We start from the raw sequence: 25589 nt of genomic DNA on the forward strand, positions 1-25589 counted from the left end.
TTTTGGCTAATAACTCTTTGGGAATCACTTTAGTGGTGCAAAAAATTTTTTTTATACCTGTCAAACTGTGTTATCGTTGGCATTTTTCATACATTTAACTGAAGAAATAACTAGTAATTATGTGTTTTTGCAACAGATTGCTAGTAACAAAGTCCCTAAATATACAATTTAATGTTGCCTGTTATGTGTAGACAAAAGACTGTTTCATCCCTTGACTTAGGTGTATTTTTATGCTTATATGATTCATAGGTCAGTGTTAATAGGCTTAACGAAACAAAACAAAACAAACAAACAAAAAATGCTCAGGACTGGATTGAAAATGAGTGACATGGCAGCCTGGAGAGCCTGGAGAACCAGTTCTCTTGCTTCCACATAGTAAAAAAACAAACAAACAATACTGCAAATCCTCAGCCATCACAGATAAAAGTCACATCAGTTCATTTTCCATCCTCATCTGAAATAACAGGATGTTACGGTGCTAATGTCAGTAGGTTCATGTGTTGAACCAGTGTTGCGTTCACTTTGTTGCGAAACATGGTGCATACGTGCAGGCATTCTGTGGCTCATCCCATCACGATAAAGAAACAACAAAGAAGTCAGGGGGGTGGGGTGCGGAACATGGGAAATGAAACAGTCATTCAAGTTTTTAACAATGTTCCAGATTACAAACAGTGTCATGCAGGCTTTAAACACCTATCCCAACTACAGATTTACAGTTTCAATGCTGAACCTAGTTGTTTTTGACTTTGCTGATTTGTGTATGATAATCGTTTCCAAATTTGTAGGAACACAATAGATATAAAAATAGATGTGAAATAGATGTAAAAGCTGAAAAAAAGGTTCAGAGTTGCAATAAGTGACAGCAGTTACTTAGATGGGTGGATATTAACAAGAGTTTTTGATACCAGTGCCAGTATCAGTTCCCCCCTGTGCCTTTATCATTTCCCTTATTGTAGAAAACGTAGAGGTATGCAAGTTTCAACTGCAATATGTCTGATTAATTTCATCTGAGTTTTCATTAGCTGTTATAAAATACAATGCACGAAGGGGCCTGAAATGCAAAAAAATCCACTCTTAAAAGTGATTTGATTTTTTCACTGTGTCATTTCTTGCATTGCATTTCCTCCAGGATCTGATCTCTGAACAAGCCTATACATTTATACCTAAAAGTGTTCAAGTCACATGACTCCTCCAAGATAACCTAATACTACTTTAGATTGATTTTTTTAATAATCCAAATCCCTCATGGTCATGGTCATCTCAAATGAGACCTTTCCTAATTGGGATATCTCCCGATGGGGTAAGACCATAAAACTTAAATCATGCAGAACCCCCCCCCCCCCCCCCCCCCCCAAAAAAAACAAAAAAAACAAAACAAAACTATATCCATATAGATATATATATATGGATGTATATATATGGATGATGACCAATCATCTGACTTAAATGCTCGTCTTAGTATCACGCAATCGTAAAACGTAAAACGCTTACTTGGGCCTTGTTTCCAAGTAAGATATTCTTATAAAATTGTTATAATATTGCTTCATTGGTGGATTTTTCCTCCATCCGTGCCCACTCGCTCGTCAGGAGGCCGCCCATGCCTCCAGCTTCCGCTCGCATTGTAGGGTGGTCCAGAAGAAGGATACAGCGGAGCGAAAATGGGAGTAGAAATTCAGACTATAACTCCGGGTGACGGTGAGAATTATGTGACTTGTTAAACAGCCTAATATTGTTTTTATCCCGAGAGTGTGCGCTTCATTATTCTGCCACTTTTCTCTCTGTTTTCCTGTTTTCAGGGCGGACTTTCCCGAAGAAGGGGCAGCGCGTCGTGGTGCACTATGTTGGTGAGTGCGGAGGCTGGAGCTCCGAGATTTGGACGCTGATTTGGATGCTCTTTAACGTTTTGAATGTTTCCTCTAGCCCCTACCTGGGTGAAAGGTGTCTGATTGGGTGAATTGTGAGCCAAGTTAGTTTCATCTAACAGTACCCGAGTGCCCATTGCTTCTTCTGCTGGTTAGCATTGTAGCTAGCTTCTGTTAACAGACCGACTATTTTGACTGTTGGGCTATCATCAGCTATTCTAATGCTCGCATACTTTTATTATACCCCCCGGTCTTTTAAACCGGCCAGAATTGTCTTTATTTGAGGGACCGAAGAGTAGTTAAGTTCGTTGAGCTGAAGCCTCCTAACGTAAACTATCCGGGAACCCGTTATGCTAACGCTAGCATCACGGCTAAGCAGTTAGCTCATGTTGGAGAAGACAGCCGGGTGCAGAAAAGTGGGATTAGTTATCAACAAGCCGAGCTCTGTGTCGAGTTAGATATTCAGACATGTCTAACCAGCCTTCGGACTCTTATTTCATCTCCAGGCACACTGGCAGACGGTAAAGTGTTTGACTCTTCGAGGTCCCGGGGCAAGCCGTTCAAATTTAAGATCGGACACCAGGAGGTGATTCGGGGATGGGAAGAAGGAGTAGCCCAGGTGAGCAAGATTTCCGCACTGAATACCTTTATGCAGGTATTACTTAACTAGCTATGTTTCCCTTACAACGGCTAAAAGTAACGATTGTGATCTTTCTCTCTTGGGGGGCATGGAATGCTTTTATAGTTACGTTTAACTGCGTTGCTTATATTGGGAGGTATTTAGCCCAATCTCAGCTGTAACATCTGTCAGTAGTGACGAGTATGGAAATAAATTTGTGTTACTCCAGATTGATGGTATTATTTTTGCATAAGTGGGCCTTTTTTTTAAGCCTCTTTCATTAGAACTGAATGCATCCAAATAGCACTGACAGCTCTTTTAGTGGTTTCAAGTGATGCTGGAGCATCTCTGCTCTCTTTTCTTCATCCTCTATCTGCCTTTCCTGTTGCTTTAAGTGGCACAGAGCCTGTTCCAGCTGTTAACACGCTGTTATGATACTTTGCCACCATTAACCCAGTGTAATTTTGCAATTATTACTGTTAGAAATGATTTATCTTTAATGATATAATGCTGTGGTGTTTGTTCTGTTGTTTCCAGCTTGTGTTTTATTGAACCATGTAAGATTTTGGGGGATTAATGCACGATCAGATGGGTGAACAAAAGACCTATTATGCCCAATTTAGTCTCTATATTTTTATTCATGGGTTCTACTAAAGTAGCTATTATAGGATTAGAAGGGGTGAGTGATATAGCCTTAAAATTATATTGTTTTTCACGAAAAATTGCAATAACAAGAACTGCGATGCGGGAAAAATGTTTTATTGATGCTTGCAGGCAGCAGTTTTTATAAGTGAAAGTAAATGAAGTGAGTTTTCTACGTTTCTTCTCTAGTAAGTTACTGTCGTTGATGGCATACTTCCTAATTTGAAGTGTGAATGTACTGAAACAAGTTGCCAGCAGCATTATGTCCAGTGACACAGCATAATTCAAATTCAAGCACAACAGTAGCCGAGGCACTTGTTCTTCCCTAGAAAATTTAAGTAAAAGTATAAAAGAACTGCTCAGTGTTTTAGTTTAACAATAACTAAATTAACTCAGGCTCATAACTGCTCTGAAGCTGCACAGGATGTTGTGTCTTTGGTCAAGCTTTTTATCCTTCTGCTTAAAGTCTTGGTTTTCCACCATGTAACCATGTCAGTAATTTCTATCCACTGCTTGTGCTTCCACTCATGTGGTGTGAGGCTAGCCAGCGATGCTTGTTGAAGTGATCTGTGGACATTTGGGTTGCACATCACGAGCTGTTAGTATCTGCTTCTTTGTAGCCTGGTTGTACTTGGTTGTCTGTTTTTGCCTCAAGTGGTGAAACAAGTTTGTTGTTTTCACCTGCAGCATGAATAGTTTTCTTGCATATTTTGTAAAACACCGTGTTCTGTTGGAGGTTATTAAAGTTTTTAGGTGCTAAATCGTTATTGGAGGATGACCCATGGCTGTCGCTCCCAGACATGCCCATAAACGCATGGTGTTAACTATAGCAATGATATAGCTATATGACATTTTTATATCATATAAAAATGATCTCGGGATGTACCAGAAAAAGTTTGAAAACCACACCTTCAAGCTAGCCTTCTTCTTATTGGTTGCCCTTCATAAACATAAGATTTGAACCGTAGGTGGTTTGAGTTTCTGGGGTCCTGGCCTGAACTGACTATATTAGGGATATCCCCATTTTTTTTGGTGTCATTTAAAGGCAAGAATGGGGGGGGGATCTGAAGCCGGAGCTTTTGCCTCACATTGTTTGTTTGTGCGCTGACCTCATAATAAACATTATCCACCACTGTAACTGTACATATCTGACAGAAAATAAGAGGAAACATGATCACTGCACACTACCATTAAACTGCTCTCTTATGATTGTGACATGCTAGCTTTCCCTGGCCAAGCTAACGCTGAGCCTTGTTTTCATTTCCTTACTCAAAGAAGGGCTAAACATGGCTTATTTAAAGCTTTGCTAATCTGTGGATTTGCAGGTTACTCCTGTTTGTGCGCCATCTACTCTCAGCGTCTTAAATGTCGCTCCCATAACTGGTGGTTCCTATTGTGTTCTTTGTCTAATTTTGTTTTTCAATGGTGGTTGGAAAATGGCTCGTAAGCATGTTACTGCCACCTTCTGGTAGTAGTAAAGCAATAATTAACTCCAGGCACACATGGTTACATAATTCAGTTTTGTTTCTTCCTGCGCTTGTCCATCCTTACTAATAATGCCTTTGAAAAACGCAGTTCAGCATCACCACAGACTAACATTATGAAGATTGCCATTGCATTTAACTGCATTAGTTTAAGATAAACAGAGCCTGTACTATTAAGAGGCCTTTAAATAAATCTATTACTTAGTTCGATTGCGGCAGTAGTGTTTCATTTCCATCTTCTCCACAGATGAGTGTGGGTCAGCGGGCAAAGCTTATTTGCTCACCAGACTACGCCTACGGCAGCAAAGGTCACCCAGGGATCATCCCACCAAATGCCACTCTCACCTTTGATGTGGAGCTGATTGGTCTGGAGGCCTGAAACTTGTGCACTCAACTTTAATTCCACTCAGATTTTCAGGGTAAGACGTGTTTAATAATGTGAATAATCAACATGATTAGATTTGTAACACCCGGCGCAATTAGGGAAACATATGTATTAATAATCCTAAACAGTACTATCGCTCCCCACATGCTTACAGTGACTATACAGTTATCTTTTGTTGCTTATGTCCAGAGATTAAATAGTATGGATATAACAAGCTTTAGTGTCAGTAATCCACTCTTCCTCTCCTTAATCACAGCTCTGAGCTTTTTTTTTCCTCTTCCCCCCTCACTGCAGGTTGACTCCTATCTCGGGAACATGGAGGAAAAAGGTTAACAGATGATTCCTGCTCTTGATTCCTGCATAGGACCTATGTCTGTTGTTACACTATTTCACTCTCCTTTACATTTATATACAAGTTCTGTTTTGTCACTTGCTTTAAAACGTTATCCCTTATATTATACTTTAGATTCCAGACAGTAATAAGTCATAGGCCATCTTATCACATGTATTTTGTCATATACTGCTTTGTATTTTTATGGTCATATTTTTTTTTTTGGACTTCAAATTGACTTTATTGCCGCTGTTTGACTGACTAAATGCGTCTGCCACCAGGACCATGTTTTAAGTGTCATAAATACTGAATGAGTCTCATTCCTGTGGCTTTGTGGCCTTTACAATAAAATCGTATTGATTGCGGGTAATGAATTGTCTTGATTCAAAATAAGAATAAATTGTTTGACACAATATTTTTATGAATTACTTTTGTTATGTACTCTAAAATACAAAAATGCCCAGAGCATGTCATAATCAGGGGATCAAAAATCAAACGTTTTCCTGAAGAGCGTTAGAGGACCTGGAAGATGGTCTTAATTTATGAGCCAAAAATACCTGCTTGCTTTAATATCCACAGCTAAAGGAGAAAAATTTTCCTCTAGGAATGGCTTATTCTAATAAATTAAAGAGCGATTTTTAAGTAAAATGATGTTTATTTCTCCGAGTTATTCTTTGTCACTTCATTGCCCTTTTTTGTCATTTTAAGCCACAGTCAAAAAGACCCAGTGACCCTGGCAACCAGCAGTTGTTAGGGAAAAATGTGCATTCTCTGATGCAACCACGTAGGGTATAAAAATGTTAAATTCAGCTTTTCAATGGATGCTGCAGGATTCTTTAATTTGTCAACTGGCTTCTAGGCCTGTTACTGGGGCTTTGCACTGATGCATGAATAAGGTGAGACTCTACAGGTGAACAGGGTATAAAATACCACCGTGTTATTTCCCCCAATTAATCTTAAGGAATATTGAGTGTAATACTTTCTAAGTCTTAGTTTTATTAAAATTTTCACTTTTTTTTTTTTTTTTTTTTTTTTTTTTTGAGCAAAAATTGGACAAAGCTCAGTTTTGATGGCTGCTTTTTACAGAGCTATATTTGTGTTTGTTGGTTTTTGTAATGGTCTTAAAAAAAATAAAATTATTGTTTTTTCTGTATTCCAAACTTTGAGTTAGTTTCATTTTCTTTCTAATGTGGCATCATTTTTTTTTGTTTCCATTGTTTTTGTGGTTGTTGGAATATTCTTGTTTCATTTTATTAACAAATTAATCAAAAGATTCTTTACACAGCATATTTTTGATATATTTTCTTGTTTCTCCAGACAGAAAAAAATGACCTTTTCACCATGTTTTCAGGAATCAGATTGATATATTTATAAATCTTTAGAAACTTCAATAATATAACACAGAATCGAGCTGGGGATTTTAAAGAATGTAAGTGCTACTTAAATGGAGATTTCTAGGCTCAGAATACAGAAGCTACTTTGGGCTGTTCCCTTATTCACAAGGGGTCGCCACAGTAGGTAGCTCCACGTTTGGTTTGGCAGTTTTTATGCCGGGCGCCCTTTAATGCTGCAACTACAAAGGGATTTGTGTGTCCTCCCAGGACTGAACTGGGGATTTTTTCACCTGTTAGGTGAATGCATCAGGCTCAGAATATGTGAGAAAAAAAAAATCAAAGCAACCTTTAAATATATACATTGTAAAAATGTTCTTGTAAAACTTTAAGCGGTAAGTTACTATGAAATTTCCCCTAATAATTATTGACATAAAAAAGGTTTGGTATTGCACATTTCCTGAAATTTTGTATTTAAATATGCAGATGAGCTGATGTATTATCTAATATGCATTCATTTGCATAGATAATACAATGGAGAAAAAAGTGTTTCTGCCTGTAATGTCTCGCCTTAATAATTCATATTATTATGTCTCACTAACAAAAGAAAATAGAAAACAGAAGCATGTTTTATTTCCAAGAACAAAGGAAACAGTATTTTTTGCAATATTTGGCTGTTTCTAATGACTGAAGTGACACTGAGCAAATACAAATACATAAAGGAAATACTGTTGCTTTGGAACAAAAGTCAAACAAAAATGAATAGCGTGAAATTTGAAGACAACATTGTGCGCTGCTCCAACAGACTTTATTATACAGTAAAATCGTCTGCTTCTTCCTCACGCTGAACCTCTGATTGAACTCCTCATAAACCTCACTGGAAGGATCCCTGAAAGCCAAACCTTTGTTCTTTTTGCATAATAAGGCTGAAATCGGTAACTACATTTACAGCACGTCATAGTGTGTGATGACAATTGAGTCACATCAAAGGGCCACTTGAAATAGATACATTATAATATTAATGCTCAAACACTGATACACTGCATTAGGCTTGACTGCAGTACAGTGAAAGAAGCCACAGTTGATGCCAAAAATAATTATGTTAATTCTTTCTAGCAGCTGTGCAGACATCTTTTTTTTTTTTAATGTAAAATCAGAAAATATAAACCTGTGTCAAACTGTTATCTCTTTACAAATTCACTAAAGTGCTCTCGCGACTCACGTCATTCATCTGTGTGGATCACCGGTTACTAAATCTCCAACTTTCCCTCTTTATCTCCTTAAGATACAATGTAGATAAATGATCTGAGTGTGCGTTAAAGCAGCGGTCCCCAACCTTTTTTGCGCCACGGACCGGTTTATGCCCGACAATATTTTCACGGACCGGCCTTTAAGATGTCGCGGATAAATACAACAAAATAAAACTAGTACCGGTACCGAAAAAAAGAAGATTTATTCATAACCCAGGGACACAGAGTTAACGATAAAAACGATAACAAAATAACACTGAAATCCGATAAAAACCCTGAAAACCATACATTTCACACCTGAGCCTCAACTCTCGCGGCCCGGTACCAAACGACTCACGGACCGGGGGTTGGGGACCGCTGCATTAAAGGATGGAGCAAATCAGACTCTCTCTTTCACACACACACACACACACACACACACACGTACACACACTACGCTAGTTTGCTTTAAGATCCAAAATGTAATAAATGTCCTTATAAAAGTATTTTTTCACAATTTAGACCTTTACATTATCTCCATTATGTAAAATAACCTTGTATTAACCTGCAGATTTCTGCTTCTCTATTCTTGGTCACGGATGCACTTCCTTATTCATGTGTCCGAGCAGGATCGAAATGGAGTCTATACAGTTTTCCTTATGCTGTAGGAATTTGAAAACAATCTTCCATCTGTCTGTTTCACTCTCACTAGAGTCAGTTCACATCTTTGCTTCTCAGAAAGTCCAAAATTTTTTTTCCTTGTTTGTGATACAAAAACAAATGCTTTTCCTCTCTTGCACCCACACCCTGTGTGCTCTGTTTATCAACTGCTTCTGAACACGTCACAAAAGTGCTGACTCTAATGTACTTTTCTGCTTTGGTGAGGCATCAGTGATGCCAAAGGAATTTCATGACTGCGACTCTCACATTCTCTGTGAACAATTTAGAAAATGTGATGATGAAATTAGAGAAGCATTCAGTCACACACTATTTCTCTTATTTTCATAATGTGTACATTGTTGCTCTGAAGGCATCGCATACTGAAGGGGCTTTTTAATGCAAGCAAGAGAGTCCAAACAAACTGTGGGTTACATGCAAACCGCAATAAAGAGAAAACCACTTAAAGTGCAGGCAGTAGCAGTAAATACAGACTATATCAGTAAGGAAATTATTTGATGTACAACTAATCTTTTTGTCTAAGGCAAAGCATGATCACAGACTCTAAAAATCTTATAAGTTTTGATATCCAATGCGAGGTTGAGACTGAAATGTTATAAAGTAAAGTCAGTGTTGTGCCTGGAGAGGTTTGGAGTCTTTTCTTAATGCCAAACGTGGCTGAAAGTTTCAGATTGATGTTGTTCCGTTCATGCTGGCGGGTCTGCGGCCCCTGCCTGCACCCTGACGTCGAAGTGAATGGAGAGCCACAGCACAGCAACCTCTCAGCAAGGACCCGATGTGGTACACCGGCATGACCTCCTGCGGTGCTCCTCGGCACAGCCATGCCATGGTTGGAACCACCGGCACTGCCAAAGCCAAGAGATCTACTAGGAAGTACCGGCTCCAGTGGCATCGCTGAGGGGAATGACCTTCTTCACCAGCTCCTCCATTTTTATCCTTATTGTCTTCTTCTATCTCCACTACTGTAGCTTCCTGCTTAACTGGTAGTGGAGCTGTAGGGTGGGGCTGGCAGGTCTGAGGTCCCGCTGGTTTGTCCGGTTCTGATGGCTCTGCATTGTAAATATACTGAGGAAGGGATAGAGGAGGTAAAGATGATGGAAATCGTTGTTGTTCTGATGGGGTTATGTCTGCTGAGACTAAAGAAATTACACTTGGGCCTTCTGCACTGCTTTCTTCACAAAGCCAGGTCATGGTGGGGCTGCAGGCCTGGGAGCGGACCTCTGGTTTCTTCTCTGCTGCAGGAACAGGAATGGGGTTAGACTCAGTAGCAGAGACTGCAGCAGCCGTAACCGGGACTGCAGCAGCCGTAACCGGGACTGCAGCAGCCGTAACTGGGGCCTCCTCCTGAGGTAAGTGCAGAAACAAGTGATGGTGGGGGAGGTAGGTGTGTCCACTGCACCTGCAGCTGCTACTGAGAGTGTGGCAGGAGTGTGAGATTGGCAACACAGCCCCACCGCTGCACAACCTTTCATAGGTGGAAGAGCGTGGCACAGCTGGGGGGCCTCGGATGTGGCTCTGTGCCGGCAGCTGCTCTGACAGCAGGGCCGCCTCCAGGAGCAGGTGAGTTTGTCCTGCTGTTTGCGATGCTCCGCTCGGCTCGGGAGCACTTGAGCCGCGCTCCAGCTGCAGAGCCTCGCTGCTCAGTCTGGAGTGGGCGGCGCTGCGGGTTAAAGTGCTGGCTGGGGAACATCCACAGGAGCGAGACTTCCCGCCTGGCCGACCTCCCTGCAACCCTGAGAATGGCTTGTGGTCATGGGAGTCTTGTTGCCGTACACCCAGGTTGGACCTTACCGACTCAACCACCTCCTGGAGATGCTGGATCTCCTTGCGGGCCTCTTTTAGGGCTAACTGGGCCTCGACACGGTGGCATTCCTCTTCTATCCAGTCTTCCTGCATCCTGTACAGCTGTGCCCTTAACTCATCTATTTCACAGTCCCTGATGAGGAAGTAAAGATTTTTGAATAGCAGTTATTTTTGCAGAGTCACTCATACACAGACACAGTGTAGGGAAGCACTAGGGAAGTGCAAAAAATGAAATAGTATTCATACAACAACAACTGCAACCACAACAAGGAAAGTAGGCGTATAGAGAAAAAGACTAACCTGTGCTGTAGCCTTTCCACATTTTCCCTCAGTCTGGCTCGCAGGTGTCGTATACACACCTCCTTCTGTTGAAGGGGTGTAAGGTATTGCTCTGGGGTCGGGGGCCTGATCCCATGGTTGTCGCTGCAAGCTGTGTGCTTCACCTGACGTCTGAATCACACGTGGATGAAATACGTTGGATTTAATCACATATGATGAGTATAAATTGATAGCTGACTGACAGTGAGTAGTAAAGTATAGTAGCATTAAACAGAAATCTGGTGATATAAAATAAAACAAACCAATCCGACAACCTTCCAATAAACCCTTACTCTAGATTAATATCAGCCAGTTTTTGCTGACATTGTGTCAGCACTGGTAATTCAGTTCAACAGTTATTGCAGAAGCCGAGGGGAGCTGAAGTCTCAGCTGGCAAATCCCCTGTAAGAGCGTGCCAGTCCGACACAAGACTAACACATTCAGACAGTCAGTTACATCCATGGCTTTGGGCAATTCTGCGTGCAGTCCATTGGACTTGAATGTTTTATGAGAAGATGACTGAGTATAAAAAGATCTGGGGTAATTTTGGTAACATTTTGGTGTCTTATTTTCCGACTGTTAGACTACAGGAGTGTAAGTTGCATGTTACCTGGGGGTACTGGGATAAGTCCGGGCTGTGGGACTGCCCTCTGGTGGCCTAACTCGACCAGGGTAGGTGTGAGTACTGGATGTGTCGCTGTGGGAATATCGCCCGCTGCCGCCACTAGTTCCCACCGAGCGCCTTGTTGGGAGATCAAATTATTACTTAATAATATTATTATTAATAATTGCAAAAATCAGATTTCAATCAGCACAACTATAAGCATGAGAGGATTTTTATTTCGATGTGCAAAAATTTATAACTGGAGAAAATTAAAAAAAAAAAAAGCAAACATCAATGGCAACAGATACAAGACAGACTCAAGACGCACATTCAAGAAAGAGCTGGGGTGGAAGTGGGTCGCAAAGCAGCTTGCAGATATGCTGCAACTGTAAGTAGGCTGAAGCAGCTTAAATAGCATGCCCTATATGAGCCAATTTGATGTGTAGAAAGATAGCTGCTGAGCTGGTAGGTGCTGATTTGCTGGGGTGACAGCTGAGCTTGAACTAATGCTACACTCAATATGTAATATTTTTTGCCATTTGGCTGAAAAAAAAGAGAGAAAAATGAGAAGAAACAGTACCTGCGCTGACCTGAGGAGGGCTTTCGACTCGGAGTTAGAGACATCGATGTGCAAAGGAATGTCCAACGTCTCCACGGCTCTCTCTAGAGAGGGACACTAGGAGCCCTCAGGGCTGCGCTGTAATCACCGTTACAGACACAAACATATCACAGGTAAAACCAGCATGAAGAAAACTGAATCCCAAAACCTGACAAGGAGCGTGTTTTGCTTCTAAAACACTGTGTCTTGTGTGTTGCCATTATGTGGCTCTAGGCTGGAAGGCAGTGACAAAAGTCTAACGCTGACACTTGTAAAAGAAATAGTCTAGGCAGCAGCAGATAAAGCCTCCTTTCTCTGCTGACACAAAGGCGACACAGTAAGTCTACAATCAGCGCAGCTGCCTCTCTCTACGTTGTGTCCTCCCTGTCTGCAGAGCTGCAGGCAAACATGATGAAACTTCACATTAACTGCTATAAAAAGCTATAAAACAGAGACAAAGCCTCACTTTTGGTGGCTGGCAGAGTCAACAGTCACTGGGGTTATCAACTGTTCACAAATACTTAAATAGTAGAACAGAGATGGTTCCTGCATGTGTTTCTACTATTGTAATTTCAACTGTGTTAATCTCTATATTTAATTTAATATATTTCATTTCTGTCTTTAGAACTATACAGGCACTCCTGATTGTTTCCCCAACATGAAGGTTTGAATCAGTTTGAATCCCTTCTTCACAACAGCAGGTTTAAAATGTTAATGTCAGCCGTGGTATTAAAACTCAAAACAACCTGACTACTGACTGAAATACTGGGCTGGCCCACCTTTTGCCCTCAGAACTGACTTATTCCTTGCTTTCCTTCCATCTTTCAGTAAGGTGCTGGAAACACTTCTCGGAGATGCAGCTGCTGCAGTTTTGTTAGCTGGACATTCCTGATGAGAATTTACTGTTCCACCCTAACATCCAAAAGGCGTGCTATCCTGCAGCAAGTAGCCATCAGAAAATCAATACACTGTGGTCATAAAGGGATGGATGTAGTCAACAACAGTAAGTGTTCCAAGAAAATATCACCCACATCATTGCACATACACCAGCATGAACCATTAATACGAGACAGAATTATTTCAATCTGCTAATATCCGATTTTAGTGAGTTTGTGTGAATACTAGCCTCAGTTACCTCTTCTTGGCTAATAATAATAATAATAATAATAATAATAAGAAGAAGAACTTTGATGTGTATAACACTTTCAAAATACCCAAGGACACTTTACAAAAGAGTAGAAAGCAAAAAGGCTGACAGGAGTGGCACTTGCTGTGGTCTTCTGCTGCCCTAGCCTGTCTGCTTCAAGGTTCAACATTTTGTGTTTTCAGAGCTGCTCTTCTGTGTATATTATAATATAGTGAGTGGTTATTTGAGTTACAGTTGCCTTCCTCTCAGCTTGAAGCAATCTGTCTGGATTCTCCTCTGATCAACAAGAAATATCCACCCAGATATCTCCTGCTCACTGGATATTTTCTCTTTTTTCATTAATTCTCTGTAAACCATAGAGATGGTCATGTGGGAAAATCCCAGTAGATCCTCAGTTTTAGAAACCAACAACTTGAGTTTAAAATCACTTAAATCGGCCTTCCCTCCTCATTCTAATGCTCAGTTTAAACTTCAGTAAGTTGTTTTGGCCATGTCTAGATTCCTAAATGCACCGAGATCCTGGCTTGTGGTTTGGTGATGAGATATTTGAGTTCAAGAGTAGATGAACAGGTTACCTAACAAAGTAGCTGGTGAGTGTATATAGATTGAAATGTTTCTTTTTTCTTCCTATTGTGTATCTATTGGTTATGGTTTTGAGGACTTGTTCATTTTTAAGTCTTCATTTGTCATTGCATGCATGGCATCTTTTGGTACAAATGTGATTTCATTTGCAATTTCTACCCAAAATATAATAAAAATAGAAACCATTGCTCTGCTGTTTATTTACTTCTACAGCCAAAAATGTTGCAGTTTGTGCTTGTAGAGTGTTACTAAGCCCATAAATCACAAAACATTGTATGGTACACTTGAGAGCATTATATCTGCTTTTTATTTAAAGTTTATATTTAGATATTATAATAACTGATTGTAAATCAGGCTAAGTATTTACTAATTTAAGCAGTTTATACATGTTGATAATGAAAAAGAATCTAAATACATATACATTCCCTGAATTTAATTATCCCATAGGTAAAAATAGTTTTTTCGCAGATAAATCACTTGTATAATCAAGGTGATCTAATGGTAGCTATACAGCCCATTTCTGTTCAACCCAACCAGCACAAAAAAATCCAAGATGAGGACAAAATGTTCTCATCTGTCTTCAGAAGTCTCACAGCTCTGCGTAAAGCTTAAGGAAACCTGCTCATCCACGCTCAAAATGTACCGGCTCTTCAGGCAGCTGCAGACACAACAGACCTGTAATTCTGCTGTTAATGAAACGCGCACCCAGCGAGCCGGAAGCGTCTCATTGTGCCCTATATTTAATTTCTAGGACGACGAGGCAGGAAATCTCACCTCCCTCTCCTCCGTCTGCGCAACAAGTGCTAAGAGCTGGCGAGAAATACGCAATCATCTTACGTAAGTGTGAGTTTCGGTGTTCAGTGTGGAGGCGAGCAGCATCAAACAGCCGGCGCATAAAACTGTACTCAAAGCAGCATTCAGGCACCCTGCAGAGGATCCAGGAGGTGGGGGATGCCGGGAATGTTTCTGGATAAATATCACAAGGAGAGATGGGGACGGCGCGCTTTGTCCTTGAGTCATCATTACGGTATTGAATCACATGATTTTCAACATCTGTCGCCTAAAATAAGACGCTGTTAGATGAGCAGTTAAAGAAGTCTCATCACTTTCGCATGGCCAACTGACTGCAAGCGAGTCCCTAAACAGGACACCCAACACCCCAGCAGGTACTTTCTACCGAAGACAACGCTTCTAATCGAAACCGCTGACAAGCACATTTCGCCCCAGCTGTGTCCTACATACGATCATGTTGAGTAACCGTATGATACGGATACTAAACAAGGGTATATCACCATGTCTCTGAAGCTCAAAACAAACGTTCCCTGCAGACACAAAAGACCGACAACAACCTGCATGTGAAGCGGTACCATTTGGGCAGGTGGCAGCTGTGCATCGCGGAAAAGCCTCGGTTTCTGCCTGACTTAACGGTCCCCGGTGGCAGCAAGAAGAAAAGATGCTGGTGGTGCTGATGAGGGTCCATCCTGCAGCCATGAAGCCCGCAGATTAATGAGGCAACTGCGTCTGCTGCATCGCTGCTTCTTAAAGTGACAGCAGGGAATCATAAAGCCTCATCCGGCAGGATTTACCTGCATGTCTCTGTTTTCTGACAGGTGAATCCTTTATTCTAATAAAGACAGGCAGGCTGCTGAGCACCCTGTTCAACAACCCAGGTGACGGACGGACTTGCAGAAAGAAAATTATGCTCCAATTCACAGATAAAGCAAAGTTTGTTTGCATAGAACAGAAATAAATACAAGTCTGTGCTTCGATATATGCATTTACTTTAACACAATCCACAATGCATCAGCCAATACAAGACACAGCACGAGTAGAGAAACTTCAAACTCTAAATTTTCACTACTTAAATAATTAACTTTAACAACAAAAGGCCTTTATCAACAGCCAGCTCTCACTCTCCTATAAAGTTTAGATAATTTTAGTGTCCCTACCTGAGTGGATGACACAGAAACCTTCAGAAAAGCATTCACAAATAAACATAGCTTTGTGAGTCAATCATTACCATTTTAGTAAACAGTACACAAAGAATCTGTTTCTCAGTGCTGTTATGAAAGAGATTGAATTTAAAGTGAAGGGGCAGAAATTATTTAAAAATGTGGAACAGATTGCTGACAATCCAATCTCAATCTCAGTAACATAAAGTCATATTTCTACCTGCTAAAGAGTCACGTTAAATACTTTGTTAAAGAAAGGTTTGAAGAATGAAGAACAGCAACATTTCAGATAAAACAACAAAGAGCTATGTGACTTTTTTTTGTGTAACTGGTCACAGAAATAACTTCTGAGATCTTGTATCTGGAATAAATATACACGACAGAAAAAGCAGAAAGCAGACTAAAACATATAGAGAGTTGAATATATAAAATCAGAGACCTGATAAAACAGTCTGGCAAAGCATTTTAGGAAACGTGTTCCTTCACTGAAACCCAGAACAAGCAAACATATAAACAGAGTAATATGTGTTCATATCATGCAGTTTATACTATTTATTCCAGAAGCTTATTTCATTAACTTTAATATAATCTTATCAGAGTTAAACAGACACACGGTGATTCTGCGTCATTTACAAACCCAAGCTGGCATGTTAGAAGACTGACTTCTGCTTTTTACTAATTGTAGAATTTGGGTCCAGGTGTGGCAGAGATGTCCTCATAGGGAGCGGTCTGACACAGGCGGAGGACTTCTTGTTTTTTCAGGACGAGGAAACAGAAGAAGGTGGTTGCAGCTTGCCAGCGATTGCTTCCTTCACAAATTCCCTGCAGGCTGAACGTGGGGTCTTTGCTGTCATGCTGGCTCTGCTGCAAACACGAACACACACAGACAAGAGTTTAATTTCCTGTACATCATCCCTAATCCTCTCCCATCCCTCTCATTGTTAAATTCCTGTCCACGCTGACTACAGTTTCTGATATTCAGGGTACCAGTACAGGGTATCCACATTTAAAATAAACTTCAATATATTATTAAGTAAAATTTGATTGTCAACTAATTTTGTTACTAAATGGCTGCGATCAGATGTGCTAACCAACAGACCAGCAGGTCTTTTCTTTTTGGTAAGTATAAACAAAACGTAATCCCTTTACATTTATGTATATGTTAATTCTCTCTTTTTTATGCATGGTGAAGTTGCATTTCTGGATAGTAACAACTCAAATAAGTTTCAGAAAGAGAAACAGAGGCGACCCCGGTATGCTAAGCTTTTTCTGGACTTTGCTACTCTCCTTTAGGTCACAAACATTTGTTCAGTTTTATTCTAATTAGTAAAAGGATACCATTAAACAATTCTTGAATACATTATCTCCCTAAGGCCAACAATGATGTCCAGAAGGTGGTGAGGTTATGTCATTGACATTGGGACAACTTTCATCTTAGAACCAGTATTCAAAAAAACAAAAACAAAACCAAACCCTTTCCTAAACCTGGAAACTGGTTAGTGATTTCCTGGCGACCAAGGGTTGCTAGGGAAAAATGTGTTTTCTTCACATAGTTTCGAGTGGTTGTGGGAGGCTGCTCACACTCGCTAGATAAAATTGGTCGCAAAGAGGACGGCACACTCAAAACCTCCACGTGACTGATTTTGAACAATCAGATGTGCCCTATTTAAACCCTCAGTAGCAGGATCGCAGATGTCAAGCCAAGACTGTTAGCTGTCATTTACTCAACACTGAAATGTTTGCAGAGTAATCAGGATGTTGTTATCATATCTATACCATAACAGTCAGGTCAGAATTTTGTCTCGATCATGTGTTTTTCAGAAACCAAGTACTAATGTTAAGTCGGCTTATGTAATATCCAAACTGAAATTAAGTAGACCCCATGGGACAAACAACACTCCTGTGTCCTGAACATGCATTCTTCCCATCTATTTTAATTCCAGTTACATCCAAGATGGAGTAGCTGGTGCGACTTTAATTCTAATGTCCAACCATTTATTTTTAGAGTCTTACTTTTAGAGCGTTCAGAAGCTTCTGTGCTCGCCTGGTTATCCTCCTCTCCTCAAAGTCCTGGCTATTCAGCATAGACTGGAGGTAAGAAAGGCACCATATTTCAGTCAGTGATGCTGGGCACATCGCCAAGGCAGGGTGGGAAATGAACACCCGCCATCTGTCAAGTGCTAATAAATTGGAGCTCGTCTACCGTATTAGCTATTTTCACACACAATCATCCATTATTAGTTCACTTTCATTCCACAGTTAAGGTCGGTGAGAAGCAGAGGTTGGCAGAGGACAGTTTCCTGCCCTGCTTCTATTTGTAACCGTTTGTGTCCGCAAGCACCTGAGTGTGGAGGGAAGTTGACTGCGTGCTGTGCTCCAAGTAAGGCGGGTGGACAAATATGGAGTCTTCAGATGGAAGTGATGGATGATTAAGCTCTGACCTGTTTTCATCCTGGTAGAAAGAGCACAGATTATGAGCTATGGACAATGAAAAACAGTGAAAGCAGGGGAATTATGATTTTTTTACATAACATGTTAATACTTACTTGTGTGAGCTGTGAGTAGCTCTCATGCTGGCTGTCGTTGACGTGATCGCGTTCAGTCAGCTCAGTGTTGTGTGTTTTTTCAGGATCAGCTGACAAATCCATGACACTGACTTCTGTAGTGAGGGCACTTAGTTCCCTCTGAGCTAAGGAGCAGGACAAAGCACATACATTAAAAACAATATAGCACCAAATCACAACAACTGTCACCTCAAGGCGCTTTATACTGTAGGGTAAAGACCCTACAATAATACAGAAACAACAACAACAACAAAAAAAGAAATCTATGAGCAAGCACTTAAAAGCAGTGGGAAGGGAAAACTCAATTTCAACAGGAAGAAGCCTCTGGCAGAAACAAGCTCAGGGGAAAGATCATTTTATTATGATCTTTCCTACTTTGTCCACCATTCTTTTGTTTTTTTCACATCCTGCCTCTCAGCTTTAACTTTGTTATATTACACATGTACTGTAATAACAGAAATAACACCATAGAAATGAATAAACAAACATAAAATACCTTTATGCTCTTTGTGGCGCATCTCCTCAACATCCTCACGTACACCACGGCACTTCACTTGGAAAAAACTCCTAGCAAAAAGCTGGAAATGTAAAATGTGACATAACATTAATAGCAGGGATTCACCTTTGTCTATGCGCCAAAATGTAAAGTTTAATCAAAATTGCCTCATAAAATCAAAAAGCCTTTACTTGATTTAAACTGGCTTATCTATTATCTTCTCATGCACCTCCAGAACGCCTCGAGCACGGCTGCTATTTTGAGACCACTTGGTGGAAGTCTCATTGTGTCCTCTCGCACTATATATATCAGCAATGAATGCTGGATCTCCTGCAGTGTGTCAAAATGAGAATCCTTTAACTGATTCTACATTTTGTGCAAGTGAAGAAACTCACAGGGAAGCAAATTTGGCAAGTGACGAGTTATGATTGTTTCAGTGTGGCCAAAAGTCTCTTGCGTTTGGATCAAACCGTGTATTTGCAGTAGTCATTACAGCATTTCCACTGTATGCCCTCCCTCAGATAACTCTGCGATTTTCTGATGAAGACAATCACCAGAAAACCCAACACAAGCTAAAGCAACAAGCATGTTGCCGGTCCCACTCGTGATGCTTTTGGTCTTTCAGACTTTACCTGAAAACTAGTTTTAGCAATCGAATTCACTATCATTACCAAAAGGTACATTAGTTTAAAAGACAAATGAATGATTCCTCTGTAAATAGGTTTAAAGCTTGTCGTAAAATTGCAGAGTGCTCAGCTTAAATAGCAACGCTGGAAGGTGTCCAGAAGTGGAGAAAATAATTGATGTGACAACTCCCAGAAAAAACAGACAATAGTAGTGATATTATTGTGGGATTAATATTGTTGAGAATGTAGCAGGGTTTCACCTCCTTTATCTGGAGCGATAAAACGGTGGAACACGGCTGTGCAAAGAGTTTATCTGCACCTCCGCTCTCTTTCCACTGCATTAGCTGCACAGTGGGCGGGGCCATGTCCAAAGGAGTGACCAGATCTGAAAAGTCAGAAAGCTGCTTTCTGATGCATTCATTGCTCAGCTCTTTAGTCTGATCCACCACTAACTTGCGTTTCCTCTTCCCCTTCTTCCTCTCAGAGTTTGCTGAAGAAAAACAGTTAATCATACATGAGGTTATGTGAGAAAAAGAGTGGCATTTCAGCTGTTCTGATGTGAGTGGCTTTTGACTGGCATGCTTGGTGCTTACGAGTGATGGGCACAGGTTCGAGAGCAAAGGCCTCCTCATTAGCGAGCAGGGTGGTCTGATTCGCCATCGGGGTCTCTACTTCCATGGAATCTGCTCTGTTAGCATCTGCCAAACATATGGGCTCTGTTCAGAGCAAACACAGCTCTTTACTCTCTTAATGAACAACACAATTCCCCTGCGCTGCTGTACAATCAAGCGCATATCACTTGCAGCTGTTTAAATTAAATTGAAAATGTGATTTAAACAGCTAATGTAAAATACAGTCATGATGAAATATCACCTCGCTGATCATATAAAGGCGAGCTCGGTAGGTTTTCATTTTGTGGATTCTCCTGGATGAATTCTGTGGCCTCAGCATTATCACTGGACTGCGCCAGAAAATCTACAAAGTCAGTGGAGGAAAAAATAAAACAAAAGCATAATTCAATTTTAATTCTGATATGTGAAAAAGCAAAAAAAAGAAACCATTCATTTGTTATTAAAAACTAAAAAGCAGATAGGAGCCATGCCGTGTCTCAAAGGCTATTTATTCTTTGTGTTACAGTTCAGATGTTGGATCCCTGAGAGAATACATGAACATGAGTCCTGTCAAGGACCTGAAGGCCCAGACAGACAGGCTCCTCTCACAAACACCAAAGCTAATAGCAGATGTGAGCAATCCAGGTCAAACATTTCAGTTTATAATTAGGACAAGGATTGCAAACACCACTGGAAAAAGGAGAGCTTTGATTGAGTTTATAGCATATCCTGTGACATTTTACTCAATCACCTACTGCAAGAATGGTTTATACTCCTTTTTTGATCTGTATGCATTTGGTGACAAAACACCAATTTTTAATGGCCTGCTGAATACTGATATATTTGAATGAATATTTTCTGGCATCACAACTTTACAGTAAAGGTAACACTAGAGCCAGTCAGTATCCCAGAGAGGGATCTGTTTTTAAATACGTTCTTCTGGCTAAAAACTGACTGTAAACTGATCCTCATCAATTCACGTAAGACTACCGAGTAATCAGCACCTCCAAATCTGAGGCCATGGAGGAGTTTAAGTATCTCGGGGTCTTGTTCACGAGTGATGGGAGAAGGGAGCGGGAGATCGACAGACGGATTGGTGCAGCGGCTGCAGTGATGCGGACGCTGTACCGGTCTGTTGTGGTGAAGAGAGAGCTGAGTGTAAAAGTGAAGCTCTCAATTTACCGGTCGATCTACGTCCCTACCCTCACCTATGGTCACGAGTTGTGGGTAGTGACCGAAAGAACGAGATCGCGAATACAAGCAGCGGAAATAGGCTTCCTCCGAAGGGTGGCTGGCATCTCCCTTAGAGATAGGGTGAGAAGTTCAGCCATCCAGGAGGAGCTCAGAGTAGAGCCGCTGCTCCTCCACATTGAAAGGAGCCAGTTGAGGTGGTTCAGGCATCTGACAAGGATACCCCCTGGGCGAGGTTTTCCAGGCATGTCCCACCGGGAGGAGGCCGCGGGGCAGACCCAGGACACGCTGGAGAGATTATATCTCTCGGGTGGCCTGGGAACGCCTTGGTGTTCCCCCGGATAAGCTGGAGGAGGTGGCTGGGGAGAGGGAGGTCTGGGCTTCTCTGCTTGGGCTGCTGCCCCCGCGACCCGGTCCCGGATAAGCGGAAGAAAATGGATGGATGGAATACCGAGTAAGTCAAATCCTCGGTCCTCATCCCCGAATGCATCTCCATGTTGAGCCAAGCTCTGGAAGCTCACATCCATCAATGCATTATAACTTTGGCGCTCATCTCCTACAATCAACGACAAGTAAGGGAAGAAATTAATAATATTCTATGACAGAATGAAATCAGGCTCAACATAAACAAAGACAATAACAACTCAACTTAAGCAAGAAAACAACTCAGCTCTTACCAATGTCTGCAAAGTTTAGAAAGTTATTTCCAAAATCCTCTTTCAGAGTGATTTCCTCTGATCGACACTGGTTCAGTGAAAAGTGGTCCACAACATCTATGTCACTGTTGTGTGGACACAAACAGAATACTTATTCATCAGGTTTAAATAACAAGTAATTAAATTATGTATGATTGCAGGGCAGCCTTACTTTAGGAAGTCAACACAGAATTATAACTTAGAAAATAGGTAAGTCCACAATCAGCCTTATATTTCATATGAGCAATCCTTCTACTCATATCCTTTTATATTGACACGCGTGTCATAAAAATCAATCAATCAAGGTTAGACGTGTTGGAGAAGTGAGGAAAACAGTGCCTGGGGTCTGGAAGCTGGGGATCAAAGGTAGTGAAATCTTCGACCAAGGTAATTGCTTTTATTGTGGCCTCAAGCCCCTCCACCGGCAGATCTGTGTGACCTGGTGTATTATGAGAGAAAGAGCATGTAGGTAAATTAAGTTTTCACACCATAGGTTTGATGAAAGACTATTTGCTGTGATCGTGTACATGAGAAAACCACGGATCAGCTCAAGTTCTTGGGGTTGAAAATGCTCCTTCTTAAAATAAGTTGGTTAAGCAATTATGTCATAAATGGGATACCATCTGTCACTACTTTAGATACATATAAGTGAAACTAATGCATTCTAACACATAGAGCATGTTTTCATAAATACTCCTTTCATGAATATTGCAATGTTGCATTTTTGTTGAAGCTTTTTGCTGCATTACAAATAAATGGCTAATATAAAATAAATGATTACATGGTTGGTTCAAAAACAAAAAAACAAACACACAGTCTTATGTACCATACACTGTAACTTTAATAAACCCAGGATTAATTGTAGGATTGTTAGACTGGATTAATCGTATTAAAATCTGAATGGAAAATCTTTTACATGGCAGTTAATCAATTTCTGAAAACCATCCTTTCCTTATTATCAGCCGATAAGACTATTTCCCACACCCATAAACATAAACTACTCTACACTCTTTTTATATTGCCAACACTTTACTCACTTTTAGTCACTTACAGTTATTTATTTGCCTTTCGGTCACTTTAATTTTAAAACTGTGTATATACTGTATATTCTGTGTATTTATTATCTCACTCTTATTGCCTGTTTATGCCCTGTCCTCATCTTCAACATCATGCTGCTCTGTTGTATCTTAATTGCTCCTTGTGAATAAATAAAGTCTTTCTGATTCTGATCAGACTGTGAAATAAGATGTGGTTCCGCTAAAATTCAGGTTTTAGCTTTATTTATTTACGAGGAACTGTCACATAAACTGTACAACAAAGCTGCTCTGATTAAAAATATTTTACAATGTTATTCTGAAAGAATTTAAATTATTTAACGCACGCACACACACACACACACACACACACACACACACACAAACTTCAACAAGGCGGGGTTACCTGGCCTAAAAGCTGTTTTAATCTTAATCAGGGCATCGCTGCAGTCTGCAAGGAGATACTTTGCTTTTCTGGAGTAGATTCGAACCACACCAAGGAGCAGATGACCAGATGACCGCAAACCAATTCTCACCTACAAAGAACACACACAAACTCACGTCTCAGACTCACTCTTTTAATATAGTTAATATAAAAGATTAACTAAAACTAGCCGTTAAAAAGCATTTTAGTTATTTCAGGGATAAAATCATGATTATTTAACTCAAAGACTAAAAAAAGTGTTTATTTAAACTTAAAAAAGTAGACACCTGACACTCATCTCCACCCTGCCTTTGCTCTGTATAAACCCAGAAAAGGGAAAGCAATAGTCTTTATCACTGTGGTTAAATTTGTTAAGAAAACTATTTGTTTAATAAGACTGGGATGTCTGATTGTGTTGTGTGTCAGCTGGCTTCACTGTAAAGTTTCATGTTTATATTGTGCTATCTACTCTGAAAGTTTGCCCATGGAAAAATACCTCCTATACTCATTTAAATAAAAAGACAAAAAACAAAACAAAAAAACCAAACAAACCCCAAACTAAAAATAACATAAAAACTGAAATGAACCAAGCAAATCCACTTTAGGAACTGACTGAAACTAAACGGAAATGAAAACAGTTCAAATAGAATAGAATGGTCCTTTATTTTCATTGCTCAAGTACAACGAAAAATCATAATGCTAATGTCAACATGAAACTATAATAACTGGCTTAAGTTATCCCATAATATGTGGTTATGGATATGCGCTTTGAAAACGTTTACCTTTGGTGAAATTATTTCTCTGATAGTTGTTTCCAGGTTGCATTCAAAAACATGGGCCTTCGTTAGCTTCTTTTCCCAGTGGGCTGCTAGCCAGATTTTGGCTAGTGATCCGCGCTTAGAAGTGAAGAGTTGTGTGTAGAACAACATGTTGGTAAGTTAGCTGTCACCTGTGAGGGAAATATCAATGTTTGTTTAATTATGTTTCAAGTCTCGGCTGAATTTTCTCATGCTGATTTAGCTACGTTTAGAAAATAGGTGTTTCCTTGACCGCTAAGCCTGACTTCTACTGTCAACGTCCTCTAAGTTAGCTAAGAGTTAGCTACGAAGCTGTACGCCAATCAGAATTTTTTCACGTGAGTTTAACTTTTACTGTTATCAGTGAAGCTAAAAGCATAAAGGGGTTATAATAATTAATTTTACACAAGCACAGTAAAGGCCCGACACAAACACAGCCGCCTACCTTAACTTTGAAAGTGCCGCCTTTTGACATTGAACAGCATAACGCCGCCAGGGGTTATTCTGGCGCCATTTACGTCAATTAAAAAACAAACAAACAAACAACAACAGCCAGTTGATATAAATGGTCACAAATATATATTTTTTGTTAAAACTACTAACATTATAAAAGTACCTGTGGTATTAAAAAAAATCAAGAAATCACACATTTCACTATTCAAGCTTAAGTTGAAAAGAAATTCACATATTTAAATAATTTTTAATCAATTATTCATAAGAATACTTATTAGAACAGCAAAAGAGTGCTTTCCATTAGTTATGTTTATTGTCATTAAAGTTAGTCTTCCTCTAACAATACTGGTCTCTAGCTGTCTAAGTAGTGCTCAAGGACTTTTGCAAAGTGCAACACCATCCATCTATCCAGAAAATATTGCCTATTTTCTTTTTCCCTTTTCGCTGCTCCCTTTAATAGTCGCCACAGATCATCTGAATCCATCTCACCCTAACCTAACATCCTTCTCTCTCAGGTAAACTAATCTACCCTAACTACCTCTACTCCTTGCAGCTTCACTCTGACACATCTCTCCCTGTCATTTGCACACATGTATTTTGTCTTATGTCTGCTGACATTCATTCTTCTTCCCTCCAGGCTGTCTGCCAGTTGCTCCTACTCTACTCAACGTCATACTCCATGGAGATCCCATATGTTAAGTACCTAAAGTACTCTTATGCCCCAATCACCACTACAATAAAGTTACCAGGACATACATATATGCAAGTACTTCATAAAACTGCCCACCCAATTCTCAACCTTTCCACCATTCCCAGTTGAGAGTACTATTTAATATACAATATAATGTTTGATAATGTATGATAACAGCATGGAAACAACTCTTAATTTGTCATATGTAAGTACTTTCCTCAAGGAGAGCCTTAATCTACATAGAATAGAATAGAATAGAATAGAATAGAATAGAATAGTCCTTTATTGTCACTGTACATGTACAACAAAATTGTGGGTACTGCACACCAACTGTGCCAGAATAAAATATAAATAGTAGACAGCAGGAATAAATAGCAAACAGGAATCAATCAAGAGGGATATATATATATATATATATATATATATATAAAACAAGGGAAAT

General features: G+C 40.1%; 3 protein-coding genes and 1 long non-coding RNA gene across 9 annotated transcripts; 2 read left to right on the forward strand and 2 right to left on the reverse strand.

The window, feature by feature from the left end:
- Positions 1-1581: 1581 nt before the first annotated feature.
- fkbp1aa (FKBP prolyl isomerase 1Aa) lies at positions 1582-5738 on the forward strand. The gene is made up of 5 exons (XM_006794131.2): positions 1582-1695; positions 1797-1844; positions 2369-2481; positions 4855-5026; positions 5287-5738. The coding sequence occupies exons 1-4, from the start codon at positions 1659-1661 to the stop codon at positions 4984-4986; spliced, it is 330 nt and encodes a 109-aa protein (XP_006794194.1). The 5' UTR covers positions 1582-1658; the 3' UTR covers positions 4987-5026; positions 5287-5738.
- Positions 5739-7211: 1473 nt separating this feature from the next.
- snpha (syntaphilin a) lies at positions 7212-15132 on the reverse strand. Of its 4 annotated transcripts, none has more exons than XM_006794128.3 (5): positions 14981-15066; positions 11867-11983; positions 11293-11424; positions 10665-10814; positions 7212-10497 (listed from the first exon to the last, which is right to left on the reverse strand). In XM_006794128.3, the coding sequence occupies exons 2-5, from the start codon at positions 11908-11910 to the stop codon at positions 9228-9230; spliced, it is 1596 nt and encodes a 531-aa protein (XP_006794191.2). In that variant the 5' UTR covers positions 11911-11983; positions 14981-15066; the 3' UTR covers positions 7212-9227. The 4 variants fall into 4 exon arrangements, with proteins under 4 accessions (XP_006794191.2, XP_006794193.2, XP_006794190.2 ...); XM_006794130.2 differs by lacking the exon at positions 14981-15066 and adding an exon at positions 14451-14969; XM_006794127.3 differs by lacking the exon at positions 11867-11983 and having other exon boundaries at positions 14981-15132.
- Positions 15133-15377: 245 nt separating this feature from the next.
- rad21l1 (RAD21 cohesin complex component like 1) lies at positions 15378-24544 on the reverse strand. Of its 3 annotated transcripts, XM_006794124.2 has the most exons (14): positions 24449-24544; positions 23989-24155; positions 23189-23318; positions 22088-22187; positions 21731-21834; positions 21505-21609; positions 20125-20226; positions 19845-19967; positions 19512-19741; positions 18626-18707; positions 18112-18254; positions 17907-18017; positions 17579-17653; positions 15378-16429 (listed from the first exon to the last, which is right to left on the reverse strand). In XM_006794124.2, exons 2-14 carry the CDS (start codon positions 24133-24135, stop codon positions 16241-16243), a joined length of 1641 nt encoding a protein of 546 aa, XP_006794187.2. In that variant the 5' UTR covers positions 24136-24155; positions 24449-24544; the 3' UTR covers positions 15378-16240. The 3 variants fall into 3 exon arrangements, with proteins under 3 accessions (XP_006794187.2, XP_006794189.2, XP_006794188.2); XM_006794126.2 differs by lacking the exon at positions 17579-17653; XM_006794125.2 differs by lacking the exon at positions 24449-24544 and having other exon boundaries at positions 23989-24301.
- On the forward strand, positions 23869-25552 carry LOC102788922 (uncharacterized). Its single transcript, XR_437028.3, has 3 exons — positions 23869-24139; positions 24917-24971; positions 25094-25552. It is a non-coding gene; the product is annotated as an uncharacterized LOC102788922 (long non-coding RNA).
- Positions 25553-25589: the final 37 nt, after the last annotated feature.

The sequence above is a fragment of the Neolamprologus brichardi genome, chromosome 20 (genome assembly GCF_056152115.1).
Source record: "Neolamprologus brichardi isolate AB-2024 chromosome 20, ASM5615211v1, whole genome shotgun sequence".
In the NCBI taxonomy this organism is placed as follows: domain Eukaryota; kingdom Metazoa; phylum Chordata; class Actinopteri; order Cichliformes; family Cichlidae; genus Neolamprologus; species Neolamprologus brichardi.